Source organism: Psittacula echo (assembly GCF_963264785.1).
Source record: "Psittacula echo genome assembly, chromosome: 5".
NCBI classification, from domain to species: domain Eukaryota; kingdom Metazoa; phylum Chordata; class Aves; order Psittaciformes; family Psittacidae; genus Psittacula; species Psittacula echo.
The window spans coordinates 87,634,860-87,656,913 of record NC_137739.1 but is presented as its reverse complement, the minus strand read 5'-3'; the positions used below and the strand labels follow the sequence as shown (position 1 = coordinate 87,656,913).

General features: G+C 50.1%; 2 protein-coding genes and 1 long non-coding RNA gene across 3 annotated transcripts; 2 read left to right on the top strand and 1 right to left on the bottom strand.

Moving 5' to 3' along the window:
• The first annotated feature begins 298 nt into the window (after positions 1–298).
• Positions 299–4,883, top strand: FTH1 (ferritin heavy chain 1). Its single transcript, XM_080619436.1, has 4 exons — positions 299–555; positions 2,356–2,502; positions 3,451–3,576; positions 4,536–4,883. Exons 1-4 carry the CDS (start codon positions 445–447, stop codon positions 4,698–4,700), a joined length of 549 nt encoding a protein of 182 aa, XP_080475562.1. The 5' UTR covers positions 299–444; the 3' UTR covers positions 4,701–4,883.
• Positions 4,884–6,588: 1,705 nt separating this feature from the next.
• On the bottom strand, positions 6,589–16,526 carry BEST1 (bestrophin 1; the record flags this gene model as incomplete). The annotated part of the gene is made up of 9 exons (XM_080618675.1): positions 15,096–16,526; positions 13,813–13,907; positions 12,990–13,223; positions 11,838–11,992; positions 10,991–11,068; positions 9,276–9,428; positions 9,004–9,084; positions 8,137–8,288; positions 6,589–7,771 (listed from the first exon to the last, which is right to left on the bottom strand). Exons 1-9 carry the CDS (start codon positions 15,395–15,397, stop codon positions 6,589–6,591), a joined length of 2,433 nt encoding a protein of 810 aa, XP_080474801.1. The 5' UTR covers positions 15,398–16,526.
• LOC308221561 lies at positions 9,674–15,083 on the top strand. Its single transcript, XR_013956924.1, has 3 exons — positions 9,674–9,852; positions 13,139–13,229; positions 14,835–15,083. It is a non-coding gene; the product is annotated as an uncharacterized lncRNA (long non-coding RNA).
• Positions 16,527–22,054: the final 5,528 nt, after the last annotated feature.

Here is a 22,054-nt window from a genome sequence, read left to right as displayed (position 1 = left end):
ACACCATGGCCGCAGGGTGCACCTCTGGGTGAGGCCTGCTCCCTCAGGTGGGGCCCGAGCCCCGCGCCCTGGCCCACAGACACCCTAGGCCCCCACGTTTAGGCCGAGACGGGGATCACCTACACCAGAGGAGTTTGCAAGCTGCGGCCTCCGTGCTGGCCGGAGGCCGCGGTGGCGGACGCTGAACTTGCTGAGTCACGCTAGGCCAGCAGAAGAGAGGCGGGAGGGCGGAGCGTGGCCGTGCGCGATGACGGCAGCGCCGGTATAAAAGCGTCGTCGCGGCGCTGGAGGCCCTTAGAGCTCGTCGGCAAGGCAGAGCGGAGCGGGTTCCTGCTTCAACAGTGCTTGGACGGAACCGGCCGCGCTCGGGCCCGCCGCCACCGCTAACCACCTTCATCACCCCGCCGGACTTCACTGACACACACCCCACTGAAAGGCAGCGCCATGGCAGCTCCCCCTTCTCAGGTGCGTCAGAACTACCACCAGGACTGCGAAGCCGCGGTCAACCGCCAGATCAACTTGGAGCTCTACGCCTCCTATGTGTACCTCAGCATGGTGAGTGGACCGGCGGAGAGGAGCTCGGCCGGGGTGGGGTTAAAGGGAGAGGGGAGGTTAATGGAAGGGGGGGGCTTGGGCCTACTTGAGCGCCTCTGGTAGCCGTGCGGGGGGCTTAGGCCAGGCCCGGTGCGGCATCTCCCCTGAGGGACGGAGCCCGCTCTGTCCTTAGGCCCTGCTGGGGTTGGGGGGAGAAACATCGCAACCACAGTGCGAGGCCTCCCTGGGGAAGGGGACGGGTATGAGGGAAGGGATAAAGGCCGCGGCTGTGGGGCTGCAGACTCCTGGCGCTGCCCGCGCTACACCAGGTTGCAGCCTGGGGTCCTGCGCGGTGCCTCGGTTGGCCGGCGGGAAGCAGGGTTCAGAGTAGCGGGTGGTGCCTGCGAGCGCAGCCGCGCTCTTCCTCCTCCCCCCATCGCCTGAGGGGCGTTCTCAGCCTTCCCTGGGGGTGGGGCGGCCGCTTGTTTCCTATAGGTGAGGCCTTTATCTCGGTGCCGAGCTGCAGTTACACGTTAACCACTCTCCATGCGTTGCCCTTGGTGGACTCGTTATCAGCACAGCTCAGCCGCTTCCAAGCGGCGCTGCCCTTGGGGCTGGGCTCGATAGCAGGAGTTGAGTAACGAAGCGATTGGCACCTTTCCCACAGGCGTTCTTGTCTCTTGAGGCGAGGTTTTTCACAGTCCATAGTTTTTTGAAGTGAATTAGTAGGAATCCGGGGCTTCCTTGGCGCTGTGCTCACATGCTTCGCATGGTGTGAGGTTCTCGTTTTAGCCATAGCAGAGATGAGTAACTCTGGTGCAGCCAGCAGCTCTGACCTCTGTGCAGCCATCCTGGTGCTTTAGATGTTGAGGTAACTTGAGCCTTTCTGGTGACATGGTAGTATGTTGTGGCATGGAGTTGTAGAGCTTCACAGCTTGCTTCTCTGTCACCATGAAGTTCTGAACCTCACGAGTTGAATGTCATTATGTCGGTGGATGATAGTGGTACACAAGCACCAGTGTGTTTTCTCCAACCTCGCAGGCAAGCTGCTGGTTTAAGAGCAGAGATTTCTGCAGCAGTTTGGTTAAATAACTGGCATCTGATACAAAGCTTCCCATTGAACCCTGCCTAATGGCTCTGACCAAGGAACAAACAAGCAGTGTGATGTCTTCTAACTGCTGTTACAGCTTTTTGGCTTTCAAAAAAAAAAAAAAAAGCAGTCTTGTACTTGCTGTTGAATATGTATTTTAGTTCCTTTTGTCTTTTAGATGTGGGGTTTTTCCCCCAAAAAATAGGAATTGTACTTCATAATCTAATCCCTGATAAGCCTGGGGAGCCACAGGAGTTTTATTGCTGAATTACCTTGAACTTGGCCACCTTTATCTGGTATTGCAAGTCAGAGCATCAACTTGTGATCATTGTAAACAAACTTGGGCAAACAAAAGGAGCAGGAACATTCCTCCTTGAAAAAGGCATTTCAAGTCTGCTGTATCTAAGGCATTTGAGTGATGCTTAGAACAGAATATATGGGATGTGAGGTTTTTTTTGTATCTTCAGAACTGAATCAGAAAGATAATTTATTTGTGTTCATGGTAGGCATACAGGCTAAGATTTAATCCTGGTCAGGAAAACGTAGCTTGTCCCTAAGGAAAGAGTTTTGCCAGGCTGCCTTGATGTCAGTGTTGCTGCTGGCCATGGACTCCAGCCACCCTGAAAGCAGGGCTGCTAGGGGGTAGATCTGAAGTTGCAGTGTGGATTTGACTTTGTGTGGCTGCTGGAGTAAGGCCTGGGGGCTTGACTGTATGAATTCTTATTTTTCAGTCCTACTACTTCGACCGGGATGATGTGGCTCTGAAAAACTTTGCCAAGTATTTCCTGCATCAGTCCCATGAGGAACGTGAGCATGCTGAGAAACTGATGAAGCTGCAGAATCAGAGGGGCGGGCGCATTTTCTTGCAGGACATCAAGGTAAGGAGTGGAGCTATGGGTTGTCCTATTTAATGCAGAACTAGGCTTGTGGCCTGTCTCCATGCTGGAAGGGGATTAATTTCACTGCGAGTCCTCTCCTAGAAGCAGGTGACTACATAAACATACTGCATTGCTGTGATCTGTGTGGCACTCAGCCTAAAATCTAGAGATGGGTAGTAAGTTGATAATTGGCTGATTGGCCAATAAAAGGTACTTGTGTGTAAGAAAAGGATGCCTGGCCATAGGTGGTTTGCTGTGGGGTGAGGGTAACTAGAACACAGCTGGTTCACCTATGTTAGGTTTAATGGTGAGTGTTAGCTGTGCTTGTTTTGTAGAGAACTTGACTGACTTGTCATAGGAATGTGAAATGTCAAGTTTGCCATTGCTTTTTAAGGTCGCTGTGAAGTTTCTTGAAGTTACTTTAATGAGATAATTTGGAACAGCAGAAAGCAAGCAGTATTGTAAAGCCAATTTAGTGCAACATAACTCTTCATGGGGAAAACAGCAAACAAAGCAAGTGATAGGCTTGTGAGAAGGATTCCCTTGCTTTACTAGTAAGTGAGTGCTTGGAAACACCAGGCTCTGCTAGGCAGTTCTGAGCTGAAAGTTAGACTTGCCTGCCGTGGTATCTTAACTGCTTTGTTTCTGTGACTGTGGCTGCTGCCTAGTTACCTAGGCAGATGTTTAAGCCATTAGGTTTTAACAGGAGGAGGAAAGCAGTAGCTCTGTTAGCTGTCTTGCCTACAAGAAGAGAACCTGGGGAATGGGAAAAGGTCTGGAACATGCAGTCCTGTTCTGAGTGTGCACTGTGTGCCTGCCAAATGTTTGAAGATGCCTAAATGCCTGAACTTGCTCTAAACAGGCTTTGAGACTGATCTGAAAGACTTTGCTCCCTACTGGTCTGTGGGTACTTAAGAGAAATTATGGTCATGTGCTTTCCCCTTCTAGAAGCCAGATCGTGATGACTGGGAGAATGGACTGACTGCAATGGAATGTGCCCTGCACCTGGAGAAGAATGTGAACCAGTCACTGTTGGAGCTGCACAAACTGGCAACTGAAAAGAATGATCCACATGTAAGTGGACCCTGGAGCTGAGAAGGGAGCTCTGCAATTGTCTGTCTGATAGTGTGGGTATGGGGGCAAGTTTTGTGTCCCTGATGTTACTGAAGATGGAAAAAGTACGTGAACTGGTGGTACAGCCTTTCTAAAGGGGAACACTGAGGTGTTGGCTTGTACCTTAATCATTTGGTGGGGTTGTTGCCATCTCCTTCCAGGAGGACTGGTTGCATTGTGGTAGGGTGCCTGAGGCCCACCTTACAGAACAGTGGGTGCATGGCTTTATGCAAGCCCCTCTGTTGCTCTCAGAAGAGGGAGCACTTGTATAAACAGCATCTTGAAGAGGAAAAATATATTAAGCTCTACAAAAAAGTGTTTTGTGGGGGATGAGTTCTGGCTTTAAACCAGCAGATACCTGTAAAGGGTTTCTGTCATAAGGCTTTTTTGACATCAAATTTTGGAGCTGCTTCTTCCAAATGTTAAAAGCCCTGACACTTCAGAACACAGTGCCTGAAAACACAGCTTTCTTCACAGATAAGTTACTGGCAAGGCTGGATTGAGGCTTCTTAGTATCAGGAAGAGATTTGTCATAGTACTCTTAGGAGTGTCCTGCCTAAGTTTTTAGGGACTTCTTAAAAAGAAATAACATAGTGGAGCCATTCTACGTATGTAAATCCTCATGTGATGAATTCAAGTGCTGTGCAGTGGGTGTTTCTAAATCTGTTTAGTAACTCAGCTATTGCCTCCCATGGGAAGGCTTCCTGAGCTGATGTACTGCAGAGTTCTGGAGCAAGTGTGCCAGCTAAGCCTGCTTTGGTTTGATCTTGTTCTGGCATTGCAAAGGCACAACCAAAGGCTGCAGCTTTTAAATTGTCACTTCTGTGTCCGTAGAGAGGATGGGTAGGATTTCAGGTGCTGCTGCAGCAGGATAAGCTGTTCCCAGGCCTAAATTCCAACTCTTTTTGTCTCCCTTTCAGTTGTGTGACTTCATTGAGACTCATTACCTGGATGAGCAGGTCAAAGCCATCAAGGAGCTGGGTGACCATGTGACCAACCTGAGGAAGATGGGGGCACCAAAGTATGGCATGGCAGAGTACCTCTTTGACAAGCACACCCTTGGCGACAGTGACCATGACAGTTGAAGTCATGCCAAGAGCTACCCTCTGGGTTTCAGTGGGACTCCTACTTCACTGTCCAGCTGTGCATGCATTTCTAGCTATATCTAGATAAACAGTTCTTATACACTGTACCAAATATCACCCCTCTTTTCTCTTGTGTTTTGTGTATCGCCCTCCATCCAATAAAGTGACTTGGTTCAAGCTGGATTTTGCTGTTTCTCTTGGTAGCAAGAGGCCTGCACTCGTGGGATTGTGCTCTGTAGTTTCTTTTGTGACAGTTGGCTTAAGCTGGGCATGAAGGAAAAATAGAACTGTAGAAAAGTTAGGTTGGGAAGGACCTTAAGATTATCTAGTTCCAACCCCTTGCCACAGGCAGGGATACCTCACCCTAGACCATATCACCCAAAGCTGTGTCTAACCTGGTCTTGAATACTGCCAGGGATGGAGCATGGCTGGAATAATACATTGCTTCCTATTCATTCTCTTACCTCTTCAGTCCTTCCCTAGTATTCCATGAAGGAATATACTAGAGGCATCAGGTTTTACTTGCTTAGTGCTCTTACAAAAATAACTTCTGTTTTTTCCAATCTAGTGGGATCCATTGTAGGAGTTTTGTGGTGATGAAAGTGATTTAAATGTTTTATTCAAAGCTGTTGCCATAAAGCACAAGGGAAGGAAAGCTTGAAAATCTGGGCTTCCTGAGCTTGTCCCTGTGAGTTTAGATGAAGTAACTAAAGGGGGAGGAGGGTGTTAGTGCTTCACTTGGCATTGTGCCTTGCTTACAAATGGTGCTACGCTTCTGAGTGGAGAAAATGTTCTGTGAATCCAGACTTGAGCTGTGTACAGTCACCAGGCTGAACTGGAACAGCAGTGTTGGAGGACCTGCCTTGGTGACACTTATCAGCAGTTGCAGCAGATGATGGTGGTGGTTGCCAAGATCTGGCAGTACTGGAAAGGCAGGGAGTGGGCAGCTGTTGAGGAGGGATGTGGGAAGGTGAGTTTGTCACATGCCCCCTGTGAAATGGGGTGCTTTCAGCTGTTTCTTAAGACAAGTAGAAAAACTTTGTGGTTTTTCTATACTTAACTCCTATTGTTGCATGGAAACTAAAATGAGGAAATGAAGCAGATGGTCCTGGACTTCAGCCTTGCTTTTATTTTGTTAAGGAGGACAAGTAAAACCTCAAAGCTCTATGGTTTCTGCTTCCATCCAGACAACTTACTCTCTGAGCATTGTCAAATCAGTGGCAGATGTGATGTGGAACTTCAGAAGGAAGGAATGTGTAGGGCAAATCCCATTGCCTGCAGCCACCTGGTCTGTCTAGTAGACACTTGCCTTGCCTTACTCCATTACTTTTCCAGAACTGGAAAACACTGCTGAGCATGACATTGAGGCCCTTTGAGTCTGCATCACAAATGGTGAGTCTTGCTTCAGTCCATTTCCCTGGAGTATCTTGTCAGTAGTTCAAGTCATGCCTGAGAATTGTAATGGGCCTTGTGACACACTAACATAAAGCTCACATTCTAATTCTTGCTGTGGTGAGGAGGGGGAGATGTCCTTATTAATGTCCTTCTGTTTTGGGCTACACTTGCACTCCAGCTTCTTCAGGCTGGTACCTGCTGAGATACTGCTCTGCTGTTGTGTATCTGCAATACTTCGCACTCAAAGGTCTTTTGCTACAGATGTAGAGGGGTTTTTGGTGGTTTTATTGGTGCAGCACTGAAGTTGTGTCTGCTACTGTATCTGAGGCCAGTGGCAGTGAGTCTTTAGAGCTGGCTTTAGCCTAGGCCAGGCTTTAGCTCTATGTTCCAGCAGTAGGTGGTTTGGCTGCGCTGCCCTGTTTGGGTGAGTGCCAGCATGGCCAAGTGTAAAGATCATGCAGTATCGCAACAGAACTGTGTCTCTTGCTCTCCTCTAGCTGTACTGGTCCATCTGCTCTTCACATGTGCTTTCACTGGTCTCCATGATCACCTCCATCAGTCCCACGTAGTCCCCTTCAGCTAGAGAGATGCCAGAGTCATTGGGGGATGGACTCTCAGCTCTTCTTGGCTCTTTCATAGGGGGAGCATTAGTGCTTCCATTTCCAGTGTCTCTTGTGTTCCTGGAAACCTCTGCTGGATGCTGGTCTGGAGCACTGACTGCATCTTCTAAACTTAGGCTGCGAGCATCGGAACCCACATTCCCCATGTGGGACCTGTGCAGCACTGGGGATGTTACAGGAGTGAAGGAGAAGCAGAAAGAAGTGCTGCCTCCAGGGGTTTTGTTATTGGGGGTGTGAAAGTGCTCAGAATTGGGAGTAGGTGATGCTGTGCTCTCCAGCGATAGCCAGGGAGGGTGGGAAGCTTTCAAGCTCTTCAGGCTCTTGAAGCTACCCTGCTTCTCATAGTCTGGGGACTCTGCCAAGAGGGGGAACTTAGGGCTTTCTGATGCTGTGGTCTGAGCTCCTGGGCTTCCTGTGGTGGTACCTTCTTTGCCTTTACCGTAAGAGTTGCTCTTTTCTTCTGCTGTTACAACCAGTGAGTCAGAACCTTTGCTCCGGTCTGTTGGCCAAATAAATGTTTCCTTTGCACCCGAGCCAATGGAGCTTTGGCTCTTATACACATCACTGACTCTGGAAGGGGAGGTGCTGACAACATCCCTAAGAGAAGTTGAGCACGCAGCAATGCTGGAGAGTGCAGGAGGCTTCTTGCGGCCTTGGCGCCTAGAAGGGAAAATCATAGGGATAGAGCTGATGGGTGTCTGTGGAGCGCTGTAGAAACCAGGTCTCTCGTAGAATGGGGTTGACATGAAGGCATCAAACTCTCTTAATTTTCCATCTTCGCCGTCCCACTGTTCCTGTGAGCTGGAGTCTCCCCTTGGCTGATTGATGCCGCAAGGGCTTCCAGCCTTGCCCATGTCTTGGTATGTGTAATGGGAAAAAGGGGACGTGGGTTCTCTCCTGCGCAGCAGGTTCATGCGGGAAGAGGACCTGGAGAAGCTGGGTGACTGCACACCGAGCAGGCGGCCCAGGTGCCCCAGTAATGGTGTGGAGTGGTTGGCCTCCTCATTCTCTTTAATTTGCTCCAGGGGCTGGAACTCCATCTCTTCTTTCTGCATGCTGGGGAGAGGAACAGCAGGCTGTTAGGTTGCAGCAAAAAGAGGTGGGTTTTGGGGGAGAGGCTGCATGCCACTGCCACTGGCAAGCATCTCTTTCCTGTGCTGCCACTAGATATGTGTCAGGCCCTCCACAACAGGGATGCTCATGGTAGAGGAGAGTGTGGAAAAGAGGTCAGAGGCATCCTTGTAAGTTGAGGATGTTGGCTATATTGTCTTTGGATGAGCCTAAAAGTCTCTTAGGGTGAAATTTCAGACTATGGAGGAAAATACTACTGCTCGCTCTTCCTCCTCAAGTATAATAGCCTGCACAAGACTTACTCCAAGGTGTAAATGCAGGCTGTTCTTACACCCCATGGCTGTGCTTACCTAATATCAAAAGTTGAGCCAAGGAATGATGGGCGCTTGTACTCAGCAGTGGCTGCAGTGTAGGGGGGCTGGGGATCAGGCTCATTCCAGTATAGATCCTTCTCCAGAATGGGTAGATCCTGGTGCATCTCGTCCACAGCCATAAGGGAGACCTGCAGGGGACAGCAGAAGTGTCATATGGGGTGAGCAGTGTTACGCATACAATCATAGAATGGTTTGTGTTGGAAGGGACCTTAAAGCTCATCCAGTCCCAACCCCTGCCTCTGGCAGGGACCCCTTCCACTGGAGCAGCTTGCTCCAAGCCCCTGTGTCCAACCTGGCCTTGAGCACTGCCAGGGATGGGGCAGCCACAGCTTCTCTGGGCACCCTGTGCCAGCGCCTCAGCACCCTCACAGGGAAGAGCTTCTGCCTAAGAGCTCATCTCAGTCTCCCCTCTGGCAGGTTAAAGCCATTCCCCTTGGCCTATCCCTACAGGCCCTTGTCCAAAGCCCCTCTCCAGGTTTCTTATAGCCCCTTTATTAGGCCATGGAAGCTGCTCTATGGCCTCCTCTGAGCCTTCTCTTCTCCTGATAAGGGGGAACACTGAGCTGTCCCCCTTCACCCTCACATTTGTTGGGAAGCTTTACACTTCCTGCTCTCCTTGACATCTCCCTTTGGAAATCCTAGGCCTCTTCTTAACATGTAGCCACCTTAGGAAAGCACAAGGATAATGGGCACTGCTTCTCCACTCATTGCAGGCATGGGAAGTGGATGGTGAAGGTGTTGCAGAACTTTGCACTGATGGAGCTTGCTGAAGCCTTAGGTGCACTCCTGCCTTGGTGTTCCTCTGCAGGTGAGGCTCATCAGAGGACCCTGCCTTCACTTTACCTGCAGGTTCCTGTCGATGAGCCAGTTGGTTTCAAAGTCATCATCATCCTCTCCAAAAGGGTTGATGAGCTGCTCAGCCACCTGCATAGGGAGAGCACATAGCAAAGGTCACCATGGTCATCCCTGCCCCTTTCCCCACTGGAAGAAGGCCTTTTGGGCAGAGTCAAGCTTGATATCCCTTGAACAGAGCAATGCTGTTCCTCCCAAAAGGGATGGGTTAAAGCAGGAGGCTGGGTCAGATTCCAGCTCCAGATGTATTTTCTTGGACTTACCTTTAACCAGCCAGCATAGAAGAAGAACTGCAGAAAGGTAAAGACGGGCACAAAGAGATCTAGTTCATGGCCAGGATATGCTTTTTCTGGATCCAGGAACTGCCGCCCAATCAGGCAAGCCAGGAAGAAGCTGTAAACAGCCACGGTCACCACCTGGGAAAGATGCCAGAGGAGCTTGTGTTCCCAGCCTTTCTCTTCAGTTCCACCCCACACATCTCCAAACAGCAACAAGCTGCTGCTGGATTTGTAGCCTTTTGTGAAAGCCTTGGATTCAGTTATCATAGCATCAGAGTGGTTTGGGTTGGAGGGGACCTTAAATAACGTCTGCTTATGACAGGCTTCTCCTCTGCTTTCTGCAGGAAGATGCATTTTGACTTTAAATATGCTCTTTGCCCTTTAGCTGTTACGTTGCTGTGTAATATGAAATACACATATGTAACATGAAATACACTATTTCGTTCCATGCTGTCCCTGGAATGACATCTGTGTAGGCATCACAGAAAGAAAGCAAGTGACATCGTGGATGGAAAGAGCTGAAAGGACTGACACATGGCTGCCTGGTTGTTCTGCTGCCAAGGTAAGGGGTGCTTTGAGCTCTTTTCATTCCTGTTCTTGCCTCTCCTGAAAGCTATCTCAAGCCCCTCATGGCTCAGCCAATGCTGTCAGGGCTGCTCCTTCCTTCCTGGTCCTCACGCAGGACCTTTTGTGTATTAACTTGCCTGCTTGCCCAGATTTCACTGAGCTTTGTGCTTTTCTCTGCAATCACGGGACTGGAAACTTCCCCTTTTCAGATTAAAAGCAGCTGAGGCTCTTGCATGGTCTCTACATGCAACGAGAAAGAGGGCTCAAAACAAAACCACCCAGCATCACGAGACTCTTGAGCTAGCCACGCAGTTCCTTGCAGGGCTGTTTGTGATGGGCAGGATAGAGAGTGCGTGGAATGACAGTGTGGATGGGCACCTGTAAAAAGAATGGGTTGTGTACTGCAAAGATGTGCTATGGTATTGCTTTTTGCTCCTAATGTGCAGAACAAAAGACTGTGAAGGAATAGTTTCCCAGCATGTTCCCTATTAACCTTCAGTGCCACGTGAATGGAAGCTGTTCCCATTTCACTGTGCAGTGCATTAGTGCTAACTGAGCAGCTGGATCATATCCGACAAAGGAGCCAAAGCGTCTGTCTGGGTTGGCATCCAGGGAGCTATTAGATACCTGAGAACACGCACGCAGCGCTCGCACACGTGGCATGACTCCATCAGAGCTGCCCTGCCTGCTTGGAGCAGCTTCGCTTGGCAGATGCATCTCAGCTCTGCTGAGTGGGAAGAAACTGATTCAGGGATGTGATCCCTGCAGTTTGGTGCAGGGAATGGGTCTGTGTGTATCTGTGGTTTCCATGCACCCATGTGGCACACATCATGGTTAGGTGCTCCTGGACAGTGGGTTGTTTTAAGTTAGGTAAATAAGGGCTGGGTGTGTGTTGCTGAGGTACATATGTGAGAGCACCAATGTGTAGGTGATGGTCCATGTGTGGGTCAGATACGTGTGTAAATGGGATGTGGGGCAGGGTGTGCAAGCAGGCAGTGGAGCAATGATATGTGACATGGTTTAGTGATGGTCTTGGCAGTCCTGGGGTAATGATTGGACTTGATGATCTTAAAGGTCTTTTCCAACCTATCTAATTCTAGGATTTTCCAATAGGTGTGGGGATCCCTTCTCACCTGAGTGTAGACCAAGGGGATGCTGATCCAGTCATACCCGTAGAGTCGCCCGCACTGGCTGCGCAAGGTGTTGAGCTCCTGCAGTGGGGAAAAGGAAGAGCCTGTCAGTATAGCTTTGCATCTCCTTTCTGGGGACAATGAGCATCTCCAGCCTCACTGTGCTTCCTTGCTCCAGCCCATTCCCTCCTGCTCACACCTCCTCTGGAAGGTGAAGCTCAGCCTCACCCCAGCAGAGCACCAGGAGAGTCTCAGACTTGCCCTGGAGGAACTCATAGCAGAGATTACCTCCTCCCAAAATGAGCAGCCAACTGGTTAGGCAAAGACTAACTCAGGAGCATCCATTTCTCTCTCCTGACTAAGTAGTGAGTCTGGATAAATAGCCCAGAGGGAGACATCTCACTCCAGGTAACGGAAAGAATGTGATCTTCTCTGCACATGCATACCTTACCAGGCAGGATGAGCTGCCCTGGACCCTTTTTCTCTGCAGCTGCGCAGGGATGGTTGCCAGGTCTTGTGGAGCATGCCCACACTATTCCCCTTATCACACTAAGCCCACACTATGTGGAGCATCCCAGGACTATCCAAGAGTTTTCAATAGTGAAGTTTTCCAAAGAGACTTTGGTTGTTGGGGATGTTTTTGACCTCTCCTGGTCTCTTCCAGATACATGCTTCCTTGTGGCTTTCCATCTGTATCCTAGAGACCTCCAGTGTAATATCCCTAGGGACAGACTTGGCTCACTGTCCTACCTCGCCATTCCTATTCCTTGCCTGACTCTGGAAATCCATGTAGTTCCACATAGGGGACCAGGTGAGGATCCTAAATAGCTGCCTGTTGCCTGGCACTCACATTCAGGATGCCTTGGAGCAGCACGCTGTCCCGGATCCTCCCCTCATTCCTTGCCTTCACAGCCAGGTTGGAGAACCACACACACGGGATCCAAAACTTGTTGTGTGGGGAATTCAAGCTCTCAAACTTCTTGTGCTCTTCTGCTGTCATGAGGCCTGGGTGGAAAAGAGTAGATGGGAGAAGGATGGCTGTAACGGGCAGAAAGGAATTGATCTGGTCTGAAACTAAAACGTCTAAATCTTATGTGGTTGCCTTGGCTCTCCGTAAAAATAACAGGGAATACTCAAGCACTCAGCTTTTGGGAGACACGCAGAAGGGGATGAGTCTTGTTGAAACATTGAGTTGTAGAAGTGTGAGGGGCAGGCTTTATCACACTTCATTTCAGGAGTCTATAGCCCATCTAACCAGGTCGCAGTCAGCAGGGAGATAAAGCACTGCTGAGGGTGCAATTGCCTGATGTATGTAGATGTTTGTTGAGAATGGGGTAATTTGTGTCCTAAAAGTGCCTGTTTCTCTCTCTGGATTGCAAAGGGAAGCCAGTTGAGAAGGGTTCTAATTGACATCTCCCTTTGGGCAGGGAAATGTCATATCTTGAGGAGCATCTTCAGAGAGGATTGAGGGAGCACAGCCCTTGAGGTCTGAGGCTCCAATTCCCACCTGCCCAGTGGAAAACTGTTGCCCTGAGGGAGGATGAGCGTTCCACTTGGCAGTGGTCTGCCTGTGCTCTGCTATAGATCTGTGCACAGGGTCATTTATTACAGAGAGCTCTTCTCTTCCCACTTCCAGAGCAGGGTGGTCAGCTCCTAGTTGATGTACCACATTACCCTAATCTGACCAGCCAGGGCTACCCTGTGACCTGCAGCATATCTGCATTGACAAACAGGACCTTGGCACCCTCCTTATGTATAAAGGCTTGGGTGAAGACCCTTCATCTTTCAAACAACCCTTCCAGCCACTCTTAGGAACATGCTGTGAAATAGGGAAACATCAACCATTGATGATTTCAGTAGAGCAGAGTGAGCATCACTGCAGACATCAGCTGAGCACATTGCAGCACTATCCCACCTCCAGTCCTTTCCAAGGCTCTTTGCCCCAAAACCAGCACCAAGGTGATGCTGTCTGTGTGGTGCAGAAGGCAGGACCAGCACTGACCTGCCCTCACAACATGCTCCATGCTTGGGAAGCGCTTGTAGACAGCGGTGCTGACTGAGCGCAGGATCAGGACACTGCACAGGTTGCTGTAGCGCATGAGGGTGCGACGCAGGAGCCGCCCATACTCATCCTCTCCATCCACGTTGCAGGAAACCAAGTTCATGATCCGGTCAGGCCATGGAATGCTCTCATACTGAGCCCACCAGCGGGACACCACCAGAGCCACGTAGAAACCTAGAGGTGAGCTGAGCACATTAGCTGTCCTGAAAGGGTGGAAGATGTCAATGCTTGTGTATAGGACTTCTGGTTCTGCTGATACAGGGATGGATGCAGGCATGACCGTGGTGGAACACTGGCACAGGTTACCCAGAGAAGCTGTGGCTGCCCCATCCCTGGCCATGTTCAGCGTCGGGTTGGATGGAGCTTGGAGCAACCTGCTCTAGTGGAAGGTGTCCCCACCTGTGGCAGGGGGTTGGAACTGGATAAGCTTTAAGGTCCTTTCTAACCCAAACCATTCTCTGATTCTGTGCAGTTCATATCTCCATGCTGAAGTTAGAGTCTGGATTTCATGGTTTATTTGGTGCTACTTGGTGCCTGCCCTCCTGGCAGAGCCTGGAGCATGCCAGCACATCTGGCCAGCGCAAGCTGTGTACTGGGAGCGTACCTTATAGCTGTGACATGAAATGATGCTTGGGGAGGTTTGCAAAGGCAGAGGGAGGGATCTGTTGAGTGAATCTTGCCTGCCTGGAGAGCTATAGCAAACCAGGGAGAAGAAATGCTGCCTCTTTCCCCTCCCTGTGTGTTCCCAGACAGAGCTCCTTACCCAGCACAAAGGACACAGGGATTAGCTCAGCATAGCTGTTGCAGTAGAGCGCCAGCTTCTCAAACATCAGCCTTTGGCTCTCATTCAGGATCAGCCTAAAAGGGAGAAACATAAGCATCAGTCTCAAAGAAGAGTCTGTGCCTTGTTGGGCCTACTGAGGTATAGGAGTCTGGCAAGGGAAGCCAAGGATGTGTAGTCAGGACACTGCCATGCCATGAGGCTGGGGATGCTGTGAGTGAACACCACTCATGAGCCCACCTCCCAAAATACCCTGCTGACCAGTCCAAAGGAGCCAAAAGGATCACTGACAGAGAGTAAGTGATGCAGGCTGATGTCAGGGACCACCAATATTTTCGTACTCAGTGCTGTGTGGTACCAAGGGTTTGACACAGAGCTTGGATGTGCACTGCAGTTCACTTAATACCCCACAAAATGTGAGCCCAAGCTCTGCTCTTACGTGAGTTCTTGCCTCTTTCTTAGGGCCACTTCCCTGCTTCTGTGCTGCATCTGTGATCCGAACAGAGCTCCCTCTTCCCTCACCAGATTTTCTTTTACAAGGGCCTGCAGGGCCAGGCCAAGGGGAATGGCTTTAACCTGCCAGAGGGGAGACTGAGATGAGCTCTTAGGCAGAAGCTCTTCCCTGGGAGGGTGCTGAGGCGCTGGCACAGGGTGCCCAGAGAAGCTGTGGCTGCCCCATCCCTGGCAGTGTTCAAGGCCAAGTTGGACACAGGGGCCTGGAGCAAGCTGCTCCAGTGGAAGGGGTCCCTGCCCGTGGCAGGGGATTGGAACTGAATGAGCTTTAAGGTCCCTTCCAACCCAAACCATTCCATGATTCTATGAAAATCACAGTGGCCACAGTTGCCTCATTACAGATCTGTGTTCCTAGGGCTGATGTCAGCTCTCAGAAATGTACCCAAGGCATTGCCTGTTGTGTAACAAGGGAAACTCTTGCCTAAAGCTCCTGGCTTTGGGCCATCTTCAGGACCAGTTCAATCACTGATCTACACATTCTCATTCTACAGGTAACCATCAAATGCACCTCTTAATCCCAGAGAAGAGAAACTGTGCTACTTTCCAGGACAGAAAAAGGAGATTTATCAGCTGCTAAGCAGCATTGGAGCCATGAGGAAGGACCTTTCTTCCTGCGCACAGAGGTTGGTCAGTGGCTGGCCAGCTCTTCTTCACCAGGATCACTGTCCCAACCCTGCACTGCTCAGTTGTCCTGCGCCAGGACAAGCTGAGGGTGAGGGATTGTGTTAGTGTTAATGTACAAGGATGCTTACCTGTAGACAAGACTGATGGTAAAGTAGAGAGAGATGAAGATAAGGAACTCTGAGTAGAGCAGTTTGTAGATACTTCCTTTCCATTGGAGCAGGAGCTGTGAGAAGGTGCCTAGGCGGGCGTCAGCCACGCGGTTGGTGTATGTCACGGTCATCACAGATCCTAGTGGACACAGAGTGAGCAGATGAAGCTGCCAGCAAGCTTGCAGAGAGGGAGGACACAGGAACACTGGCAAGCAAGCCAGATGGAAGGAAGGAAGGAACAAGTTAGGATCAAAAGGCAGGTAAGATAAAGTCAGTGACATAGAGAACCAGGAGGAAATTTATGGTATGTGATGAATTTGATGAGCTTGCCATCATTTTCGCTGTCTTTGAGCTGCATGTGAGCTGGATACAGTGACGGAGAATACACTTTCTCATGGAGCCCTTGGTTCTTAGTGTTTGATGGTCAGCATTCAAGTGGGGGTGCGAGGTTGGAGGGGACAAAGCCCACATGTAACTCCCTCCCACAGATCCCGCTCCCACAGTGGTTTAAGATTAATTCACAGCATCACAAACTCTAGAGTTTCTTACCCCATTTATTTTTCTTATAGCCTTTGCTTCAAATATGTTTCTGTAACTCTACTTGTTGGGGCAAAAATTACCCCCAGAAAAACAGCAAATGAAAGCAAAAAAAATCCATAAAGGAGAGATTTCTTGGTACTGCTCCAGATCATGGTACCCCTGGAGATCTGATAGGTTTTGTAGCTCTTGCCCAACACGTAGAGCTGCTAAATATAGGCTGAGGGCTATATCTGGACTATGCTGGTCCCATTCTCGCAGGCAGAACAGCTCTCCCTGATAGAGAGCTGAGGGATGGAGTTTGGCCACAGATTCCAGGAACTCCACCCCCCCTTTCCTTCAACTGTCCTTTGCACAATAAATCACAGTGGATGAAAAAAGGCATTCAGGCTTGTGAAATGCTTCCCAATCCCCATTGCAGCATCCCCATTTCACTTCTAGTTCAACCTTAGATAAATAGAATAGAATCACAGAATCAACTAGGATGGAAAAGAGCTTTAAGATTAAGTCCAACCATTACACCAGGAGAGTAACCAAATAATTCTTTATCAGCAATTAATAATCAGACCAGCTAATATAAATCACCAGTTTAGCCCATGCCAGGTAGGGAGGTGAATGATCCCTCGGTTTAGGAATCATTATCCAGTGTAAGACTATTGGTATTTCTATTGGAATTTCTATTATTAATAGGTTATCAGGATGTTACACAGACATTGCTATTTAACAGAGGCAATAATGTTAATAGTTATGGGGCCTGAATGATGGAGACAAAGAAGCACTTCAAGGGACAAACCAGATCTTACTGCTCTGTAGGAACAGTTGAAGGCAGGTAAGTTTGTGTCCATGCTCCTTGTTTAAGCATCTTAGTGAAAGACCTACACTTAGCAGGGGGAAAACTCAGGTCCCACTGAGTTGGTGCTGTGGAATAAACCAGCAAAGTCTATATCAGATAGCATCTTTGTCCTGGCTTTGGCTTTTTGGTGCTGCTCCTCCTTTGGGTTCCCTGTCTTAACTCCCCCCAAGTCCCCTCTCATGGTTGTATCAGAAGAATAGAGCTGGTACCTGCCCTGCCCTGTTTCCACACATATTTCTGGCCAGTGCATGGGACTTAGACCTAGAGATTGCACGTATGTATATGCTTAAAGAAAGCTGGCTCTTCCCTCAACACTTTGGGTCTTGGAAGTGCTCAGGGAGACTCTTCGTTGCGTAAGTCAAATACAGATTCACTTTTTACCAAACATGGAAAACTTCAGCTCCTGTCCATGTAAATAATGGATGTCACTCACCTCTCTGCCGTTCTGCTCCAGTATGGGATATGGGGCTTTTCCCAGTGCTTTTTCCTCCTGCTCTGAATGGTTAAGGCACTTCCCTGCCTGCCTCTGTGGGACTGCCCTGGAATGCCACTGGCACACTCAAAGCACCATTTGGGATCGAGGTACGTGATGGGATGTGACGCACTGCAGCACCAGCACTGCCACACCAGCAAGCTATGGGGAGGAAGAACCAACAAGAGTCATCCCCTGTGTGGTACCAGCACTCCAGGGAGCTGCTGCCTGCCACTGCCTGATCTGTCTGGACTAACCATTGCTCCTGAAAGTCGACTGACACTAATTAGACTTCAACCACAAGCCTGCATCAGGTGTGTTACCCACCACATAAGACAGCAAGTAGACATGAGCAGAGATGGGGAGCAAGCAGATGGAGCGAGAGGTGGTCATGCCTGCATCAGGTGCGTTACCCACCACATAAGACAGCAAGTAGACATGAGCAGAGATGGGGAGCGAGCAGATGAAGCGACAGGAGATCATGGACAGGCAGAAGGATGGAACTTGAAGGAATCTACCTGCTCTCAGAAGGACAAGATACTCACAGTCATGGGCTCCTGAGCTGCACCGGAGGCTGTAGAGGTTTGGTCCCACACGTATCCTTGCTGGGTCCTTTGTGGCCCACGCCACGTCCCACCTCCTCGTGCCCCCTTGGCTCATGGGGGGGATTGAACCTGACAGACACGGTGTGTTAAGGAGCCTGAAACCCACTTGGGAGCTGCAGCCGGTCACTTGATGCTGTAATCCTTCCCCGTTACAAAAGAGACTCTGTTGTCTTTTGCCCTGTTCCTTTCTAATCTTCTGAGCAAGCTCTGAGTGTTTATAGAGGCAGCAGGAGCAGGGGGAGGCAGGGCTGGCTGCTCAGAGCCGCTGCTGCTAACTCCTGGCACAGCCATGGGGGCTGCCAAAAGAGAGGCATTTTCCCTCTAATTCTTTCCTGTTTGGTCCCTTTCCCCGTGCCACAACCTTACAGGAGCCCCAGGAGATTAAGCAGGGATGGAATTTTCCACAAAGGCCATAAAACGTGTGGCTCTTGGGGGCTGCGCAGTTCTCTGTTCCTTAGGGAAGCTCCTAGCTCCTTAGGTCAGTGAAACTCCTGGGCCATGCTCTGCCTGGCTGCCAGTGGATGTTTCCCTGTAGCTCCTCACTGTCTCTGCATGAGTTTGCCATCTCTTCCAGCTGTGGTTTGGATGATGGGGACTTCCACCCTGCCACTGGCTCCCTGAGACTCCTCCCATGTGTTCACCTTGTTTTCCACTTGCTTCTCCAGCAGTGCTGGGGAGATGTCACGGCTCTTTCCTGCATGCCATCCTGGGAAACACTGCTCCTTGCCTTTGTCCTTAAGCATCCACCAAGCCAGGGAACTCCTTGCCTTTGTTTCTGTCAGGTCGCAGTCCCTTTTCTGCTTCCAAGTTGCTGCTCTGAGCCTGAATCATGGAATGGTTTGTGTTGGAAGGGACCTTAAAGCTCATCCAGTTCCAACCCCTGCCACAGGCAGGGACCCCTTCCACTGGAGCAGCTTGCTCCAAGCCCCTGTGTCCAACCTGGCCTTGAGCACTGCCAGGGATGGGGCAGCCACAGCTTCTCTGGGCACCCTGGGCCAGCGCCTCAGCACCCTCACAGGGAAGAGCCTCTGCCTAAGAGCCCATCTAAACCTGTTAGCTTAAAGTAAGCCATGGCCCTGTCTCACCACCCAGACCCAACTTCATAAGCATGGTCCTGACCCCCATCCCTTAGCCAGCTGTGGGACATGGTGGACAGGGAGCACAGGTCTGATCCATGCAGGTAAGACTCAGGCTCCTTTGAGAGGCTCTGTGGGCTTTTGTCTCGTCTCTTTTCAGCAAGCAGACAGGAAAGTCTCCAGTGAAATTAGATGAAGAGCTAGGTCTTGTAACAGCCAGCTTTCCCTTGTGCTAGTCTATGGGCCTGTATCTTTGACACTTGCTTAGCATCAGCAGCAGGGATCAGTTTGTCCAAACTGTAGGTTTCCCCTCTTTGTGTAGCTGAGTGTAGACAAGGGGAGGGTCTTGTTTCACTGTCTGGCATCTGTCTAAGGTGGGTTTTCTGGTGCTGTCCTGGGAATTGCTGTCAGTGGTGGGGGAGATCATTGCTTAAAACGTGGGACTCAGTTTTAGAGTGAGAGGAGGTCACACCAGTGACATCCAGTTTTAACTCTGATGTAGGCTCTGGTATGTAGGGTTTCCTCTAGTCCTGATTCCTTTCTGACAAAAAGACCTATGGAGAGCTGAGTTCTGCTAGTCTCTGGGTAGAAGGTGCTCTGTATTGGATTCCATGATATGCAGAAGGACATCTGGTGGGAGTAAGCTATCACATCTGGCCATGCAACTGGGAGGTTGCCACACTATGCATTAGGAGAATGGGTATAATTGCAGGGGGGAAGGATGGCCCTGGAGCACTTGGCCTTACCAAGATCCTCCCTGCAGGAAATCTCTTCATCCCTGGGTGTGCTGCAGCTCCCTGGCCCTGGAGTCCCCCTGCCACGGATGACTTGCTCTGAGTGGGTAGGATGGCAAAGAAGAAAGGGCAGCATGCTGGTTATACAGCATGAGATCCAGACCCAGTACGAGAAACATCAGCACCTCATGAGAGAGCTCAGTGACTGAGCCCTCATCTCTACACATGGCAGGGGACAAAAATGGTTCAGGTGAGACATTTGCTGGAGCTGTTGGGAACAGTTTGGGTGTTCCTGAGGACTCCAATGTGAAACAACAAAACCTCATGTCTTGATCTTTATGGCAGGATGTGCTGGCATCTGGGGACTCTGCTGCCCTCCTCTGAGAGCAGCTCAGCTGGCAGTTTGTGTGGTTCAGAGCTGCCCTGAGGACAACATGAAGCATTTGTGGAATTGAATATAGAAGTGAACAGCTGAGGGGCTTGGATCTCTTTTCACGTCCTCTGTGGCCTCAGCCCTTGAGGAAGATGCTGGTCTGAAAGCCTGCCTTGTGCAGAAGCAGGGGAGGAAGCAAGGAGGTGCTAACATCCCTCCTCAGCCTCACAGCCCTGGAACCATTCTCATTTTCTCCCTTTTCCAGATGAGCAGGGGCGCTGGCACCAGGGGGTCTCTCAGACTGACATTCCACCCTGGAATCTGGTGTAATTAAACAGAAAAGTGGGAAGTATCTGAGGAGGGGCTGTTTGGCACAGGCAGGATTTACTGAGCTTTGAGCTGGCCATGAGTGTTTGAAGAAGGTGCAGTGTAGTCTTTTCTTTCTTCAAGGGCTATGGGCTGTTCTGACATAAGGAGGAGGGATAGATTGCTGCTGTGGTGGAAGAAGTCACGTCCCTGCCAGCCTCACTGCTTTTTACAAGTGTTTCTGGGGTGTTTTTTCCAGCTCTGTGGCTAATCTACAGCCATCTGGTAGCACTGGGCTCCCTACTCCTGTGAGGCGGAGTTGGCATATTCGTGTATAAGCAGCCATGTGGGATAGCATGGACCAAGCTGTGGGATGCCTGGGAATCCTGGACAAACCATTCAGTACACAGACAGACTGACGGTACTTTTTTTTTTTGCCTTTTATTTGCCATCACTCCTTGACACATCTAGGTATGTCTTTGCTCAGGAGAGATCAGTATATGAGCATGACATCCCTCTAGTGCTCTGAAGTTTCAGTGCCAAGCTCTGTATCTCCCTGCAAATCCAAGTCAGCAACCAATCAGGGGCCTGGAGGGTGACAAATCTCTCCCTTTACCTCTAATGTTGCATAGTTCAGTTTGTAAGACATGAAAAGAAGGAAGGAATCTTTAGCAAGATCCCCCTTTTCTTGCCTTAGTCACCGTGGTGGGGATTAGGTTCCATTTGTGTTGGTCCTGGGTGTCACTTCCAGGGACTGCCTGCTACTTCCTTGTTGATGCTGTGGGAAGGATGCAGGACTGAGAAGTTTCTGGCTGGATAAATCAGCCAGCAGAAGGGAAGACCCTCCTAAAGAGCTGAGGGGCAGTCCTCCTTTTGCTTTGAGCTTCCCAGCTGCTCTTCTTCCTTTTCCATCTGGTGTCTTTTCCCCTGGGTTCAGGCTGAGCCCTTCCTTCGAAGGATGCTGCTGAGCATGAGGTTGCTCTTTGTTAGCTGTGTGCAGCTGAGAACCAGCAGGAACAGCAGTGGGTCTGCCCAGGGCCATGATGTGGCTGCCCTTAGCAGCATCTGATGCAACTGCTCTTAGCAGCATGCATCTGAGGAATACAGGACCCCTCTGCCCTGCTCTTCTGGCTTTGTTACGAGCTGAGCATTGTACTTTTCCAGTCTTTTCTTTTCATCCTGTTTCCTGGAACAGGGGCTGCATTTTGCTGGGGGATCAAGGCAGATCCATGAAATTGGAGATCTTAGACCCAGAAATCCCAGAGGACCTTTGCTTGAAGCTCTTCCAGGCAGTGGAGCAAACACGCTGCACAGCTGAGGCAGGCAACAGGGAGGGGGGAGAGTGGGTGGATGAAGCCTGGAGCCATTTGTTTTCATTCCCATTTTCATGGCAATAACATCCGGACCGGGTTTGCTGGGTCAGGAGTGTAGCCCTGCTTTCCAAGTCTGAGATAATCCCTGTTTCTCTTTCCCTTCCCACCCTGGGTCTGGTTTTTCCTTTATTCCTCCCTTTTTTTGTTAATTTAATGTAGTAGAATCTGAATCCATAAGCAGACAAGGCAGCCCTGAGGAAGCTTGATCACTCACCCATGACTGGGAAGCATCTGTGTTGGGCAGGGTGTCCTAGCCAAGAGCTGCTTCTGCTCCTCAGGGTGGTCTCTCACCTTGATTGAACCAAACTCAGGACTTTAAGTCCCGCTTTTCATTTATGACTCATTCAGAGGAAGATGTGGGCACTCTGGGAGGGAATATGAAGGATCAGGATGATGTGGAGGCAGAGAGGTTGCTGTCCACAGGAGGCAATTAGGACACCAGAAACAGAGCCCAAGTGTCTGCTTTGCTTTGAGGGTTCCCTTGTTGCTCAGGGCATGTGTCTGCCTCCACATTGGCTGTGCTGAGAGGAATAATGTGGGGGGACTCCAGCAGTGACAGGGGCCTGTCGCTGCTCATGGTGCTGGATGAGATGCAGAGCTGGGTCTGAG